The sequence below is a fragment of the Glycine max genome, chromosome 9, assembly GCF_000004515.6.
Source record: "Glycine max cultivar Williams 82 chromosome 9, Glycine_max_v4.0, whole genome shotgun sequence".
Classification (NCBI taxonomy): domain Eukaryota; kingdom Viridiplantae; phylum Streptophyta; class Magnoliopsida; order Fabales; family Fabaceae; genus Glycine; species Glycine max.
The window spans coordinates 10847670-10853056 of NC_038245.2; the positions used below are offsets into that span (position 1 = coordinate 10847670).

The window sequence follows — 5387 nt, forward strand, 5'->3', positions numbered from 1 at the left end:
GGGTTGAATGGTTTTGGGTTTCTAGAATCTAAGTTGCATTGTGGGAAATATTTTGTTAACCCAAATCATCTTGAATGTATTCTAATGGATTACATATATGAAATTAAACGCATTAAGGTCTAATTGATATAAGAAAACTATCCGGAAAGGAAGAGAAACTAAGCATAGAAGAAACTTGTTCTAAAATGGCTTATTTTGTCAAATACTTATTTAAGAAAATAGGAGGTTTTGAAATAATGTACACCTGATATGGTATAAAATACAACAGTCCAGAGCAAGCTAATTAGGTTTTGAGGTGAAATTAGGGATCACATTAAATAAAAAATTGAGTGAATGAAATTGTGAAATGTTTCTGAAGTAATTTTTTCTAGCAGTGCCTATTAAAGTTGAGTAATATTCTGTCAAATAGCAACCATACCAACAATACTCTATGGGCTATAGTAGTGGGTATTGAGAACTAAATTGTCAACAAAAGAAAGATAGAGTAGGCTTATTTATTTTGAGAAGACAATTTTTTCTTTCATTTCCTGTTTTCACAATAAATACAAAAGTGTTCCCTTGTTTTCACCTTGTTTCTTATTTTCAATGGTTTGTACAGGAAACAGCGAAAACATAAAAAATCCTATTTTCATAAATATTTGGAGACAGGAAGCAAAATGAAAATAAGTTTTTTTAATTATCTATGAAAACAAGAAATGAAAATAGAAAATGTTTGGACTGGACAATTGATAACTTAATCCAAATGCAATAACAATTGTGAATATAAATCACTGAGATTATTTGATGTTACAGGTTTCAGAAGTCTACAATGATTATTTTTCAATTTTGCAGAACCATCACACATTTGAGAAGTCTGTAAAAAACTACAACTAGGAAAAAAGTCTGTATCATCTCAATCAATTAGTATATAATACCTCATGGTAGTGACACTTGCAGTGTTATGAAGGTGATCACAGAAGTGTAGAGTAGAGATACTGCCAATCTTCTCAAGAGATGTCTCAATTTTATAGATTTAAGGCTTACGGTATAAGTACATAGCCTTGATCTGTCTTTTCTGGTGGTTAAAACTCATTCTCAGTCACTCGTCTTGTAGATTGAGTTTTAATTCCTTTGTAAATGATAAATAAAATTTTGGGTTGGATTTTGTATATAAAATTCTATTACGAGCTTTTGTATTTGTATCTATTGGAGACTTTAAGATCAGGAAGTATATATTTTTGTTGGTTCTTAAATGTAATTTTTCTTTTTCTGACCTTTAACTTAGGTTAGACATATTGGTTCATGTAAAAGAAAATATTTAATAAACATTAAAAAAAAACATTAATTTTTAGAAAATTATCTTAAAAAAATATATTAATTATATGATAATTTTTTAAAAAATCGTCTTTAAATCCTGACTTTTTTAGTATTATTTAAACAAAAGGTTTAAGATTTTAAGACAATTATTAAAAATAATTGATATAGAAACATACATCTTAAGTCAGTTTAAAATTGTGATAAAAAATATCAAATAATTGTCTTTAAAAGTATTTTTTTAGGAGTGTTTGCATTTAAAATGGACTATTATTGTAGCTCTTTTATGTTAATCTATCCCGATTGTCAATCCCTAGTTACATTAATTATTATAAACACTAATCCTCAACTTGAATATTATTTGTGTGAAGAACATACTTGTGATCTTCAAACCCTACAATACAGTCAACACATTTCGTTCATTTATTTTTGTCCCTTTTCTTTCTCCCTGTTAAATTTTACTTGAGCTATCCCTCCTTTAAGCTTCCTGCTTCCTCATGACATATCTCTCAATGATTTGCAGATATATCATCTTTTTTTTTAAAAAAATATCTAAAATAAAATTTGTTAACTACTTATTTCCATACATTTATATAATAGCAACAAATATTGCGTGTCAACATTAAGCATGGGCGATTATAAAGAAAAAAGACATTAAGCATGGACCAAAACTATCATTATCAGTGTCATAAATCTTGAATTTAAGAAATAATTGCTACAAGTCAGAATGTTTCGATAGTTATTAGTACTAATTAAAGAAGGAAAAAATATTTCAATATAAAGAAAATACTAATATAATATGTATTTAAGTAAATGGATTATGTCAAAAGCAAAGGTAAATGATACTTTACTCAAATATTATTGAGAGTATATTGTCAAGATTATAATATTGAGTGGTGGGTATATTGTGTAGAGCAAGAACAATATTTAATTTTAAAAAAAAAAGTTACTGATTACTTTTTGACATGATTAAAGGTCTAACAAGTGATGTTTCTTGCATTGTACACAACCGCAACGAAATTACTGAATTCTTGTTAAGTCAAAGTAACATTTTGTTATGCGAATGCTATGCATTGACAATCTGAAAAGTTATAACCAACATTGAATTCTAAGGATTATGTAAGGCTGCACTATTTCTTGCATTGTACATACATCCGTATTCACAATGCTATAAATTAAGGCTATAGGAACAGAAGTTACTAATTTAATATATATATATATATATATATATATATATATATATATATATATATATATATTTAAAATAGACTAAGAATTTTATACGTTTGTCTCCTTGATCATTAAAGAATTACGGTTTTCATTTTCTAGCTATCTATATATACATGCGTGTATGGATGTAATTTTTGGCTCTGCAGGTTACAAAGATGCAGACCTTTTTGTTTTTAATTCCAAAGTTATGGAGTTTATTGCATTAATATTGAATAAATTCAATTGCTGATTTATAAAAATCCATTTCTGTAATTTCAATATTTCAATTTTCAAGAGTAATTTAACCTGTCTAGAGCTACAGTAAAAAATATAAATGTTTTAGTTTTATACATATTTTAATTCTGAAAATTCAGCGATTTATCATGCTATGACCATGACTGATGACTCCGTGAGATCATTCTGCAGCCTTCCCTCAGAAAAAATAACGAACCACAGAAAAGTGAACAATCGAAGATACCCAATTCGGCCAAACATCTGTTTTTTAAAATCCGCATTGTCCAGATGCATTACAATAAATTCATGATGATTCCGTTATTTAAAGGTTCAGAAAAAATAATATTATATTTTTTTATTAGTAAGAATTGTATAAAAAAATATTTCAAAAGAATATTATTTAAATTTTTTTAATACAACATTAATTATATTTTTTTAACTTATATTTTTTATCATTTATGTATTAATAATAAATTACAAAATTTAAAAATAAATTAATAATAATGTAAGATTAATTTTATAAAATTATTTATTCTTTCATTTATTTATTATATTTTTGTTTGGGGTCTGTGTACTATGACAATTATTTTGATAGGAAGGAGTAATTGTTTTATTTTTAATTATATATATGTGTGTTTTGAATTTAAAAACCTTTTTTTCTTATTTTAATTTTTTTTTTCGAAAAGTACTTTTCCAATAATTACTCACACCTTGATGAGCTGAAGTGATCATATTATTATCCACAAAAGTTCTCAGGTTTACCAATTAACATATCTAGTACGGACATATGACGTGTCTTCACTTCCTTTCTATGTGTTCCTCAAAACATCTGCATGCATATAGTTTTTTGTTTTTTAAAAGCAGCATGTGTATGGTTGTTACTTTGTTAGTTACCATCCCACTTCATGGCATTTTCCGGCGTATCACACCAAAACGCCGGTGATCCTAAAAGCAACTTTCGACCATAACTCTGCCCACTTTTTTTTTTTTAATAAAGAAAATTCGATTTCGACATCCCAAAATGTAAACGACCATATTTTATCAATACTATTGATTCTTTCAGTCAGGTTACCATCTACTTAAACGAAATCAAGAATGTTGTGCGAGTGTTATAAAATTTCATTTTTTAATAGTGTATTTAATTCTTATGGATAAAACAAATACAAATACTAGGGTGTTTGTAGGTTTTTTTGGGAGAAAACTAAACAAGAACTTTGTAAGAAAACTAGTTGATCAAATCAAAAGACTAGTGAATTATTATATATAATGATCTATTAATCATCTTAGCATTTCTAACATGTAGACATTGCTACAAATTTTTAGAATGATCTCCCAATTAAGTACGTAAACTTGTGTAACACCACGGAGTTATCATTTTGTTATGCTTATATTTATATTTATGTATCAACTTCAAGACTAAGATCCCAAATATATAACACCCCGCAAAGATGATTAATTCCAATAACGAAGAGTGAGTTCAGATTAGAGCCACAGAGCCCCAGCTTCTTTGAGGAGAGGAACTAGGGTGCCGTTAATGTGGCTGGCCATGAGGGTTTGCACCCCACCAAGAAACTTGCCGCCGATGAAGACGGCGGGGATGGGCTGGTGGGACCTGGCAAGCTGGTAGAGGACGGATCGGATGTCGGGGCCATCTGCCTGCTCGTTGAGCTCCACCACGGTAGGGCTAACGCCCAGACTGAAGAGGAGGTGCTTGACCACGGTGGACATGCAGCAGTCGCTCATGCTGAACACCACCACAGCGTTGCACGACACCAGGTGGTCCACCGTCTCGTAGGGTCTCATCTTGTTAAGCCCAAGCGATAATGATGATGACAGTGATGGTGGTGACGGTTGTATTGTTTCCACTTGAGTGGCAGATTTCATGACTTGCATCTTGGTATGTTGCTACAAACTTTAGAGATATGAGAACTATTGGACAGAAATTAATAGAAGAAGGGTTGTTGGTGTTTATATAGAGAGTGAGATAGGTGAGGTTGGGGTGTGATATTTTATGTATGGGAATGTTGGGACACAAAATAATCTTATTTATCTTCGTAAAATAAGTGTTATTTTTTCACACAAAAAAGTTAATAAATAAATAAAAGATAATGATGATTTTACAAAATTAATTTTAGTATTAATTTTACATTTAAAGTTAGAGTATAATTTATTAAGAATATTAATGAAAAAATAATTCATATTATATTGAAAAGTTAAATATTAACATTTATTTTAATATAAAGTTTTTTTCTGAAACAGGACATTTGTTTTTATTTTGAAACGGAAGGAGTAGATGTTATTGCATGGGATTTTGTGTAACGTTGTAGCATGAGTCAAAGTGCACGACGGGAGTGAGTCCACAGGCACAAAATGAGTGAGTTTCTTGCGAAAGTACGGATCAACAGCACAAGCCAATTGAGGGGGAAAAAAATGAAAAAAAGGGTCATAAATTGTGAGTGGGGATTGGATATTTGTCTTGCCCTTTGCCTCGATGAGAGAGAGAAAGTGAGAGATAATGTATATGGCGTCACTATCGATCTCCAAAATAAGAAGAGGTGAAGAAAAAAAAAAAAGGAGTGAAAGAGAAAGAGAAAGGGAGAATGGAATGATAGGGTAGAAGAAACCGTAGAAACTAGAAGAGAGGACGAGAG

At 29.8% G+C, this 5387-nt stretch overlaps 1 protein-coding gene across 1 annotated transcript; it reads right to left on the reverse strand.

Moving 5' to 3' along the window:
• Window positions 1-4218: 4218 nt before the first annotated feature.
• Window positions 4219-4629, reverse strand: LOC100797192 (glutaredoxin-C9). The gene has a single exon (XM_003534973.3). The coding sequence runs from the start codon at window positions 4627-4629 to the stop codon at window positions 4219-4221; it is 411 nt and encodes a 136-aa protein (XP_003535021.1).
• Between the last annotated feature and the right edge of the window lie 758 nt (window positions 4630-5387).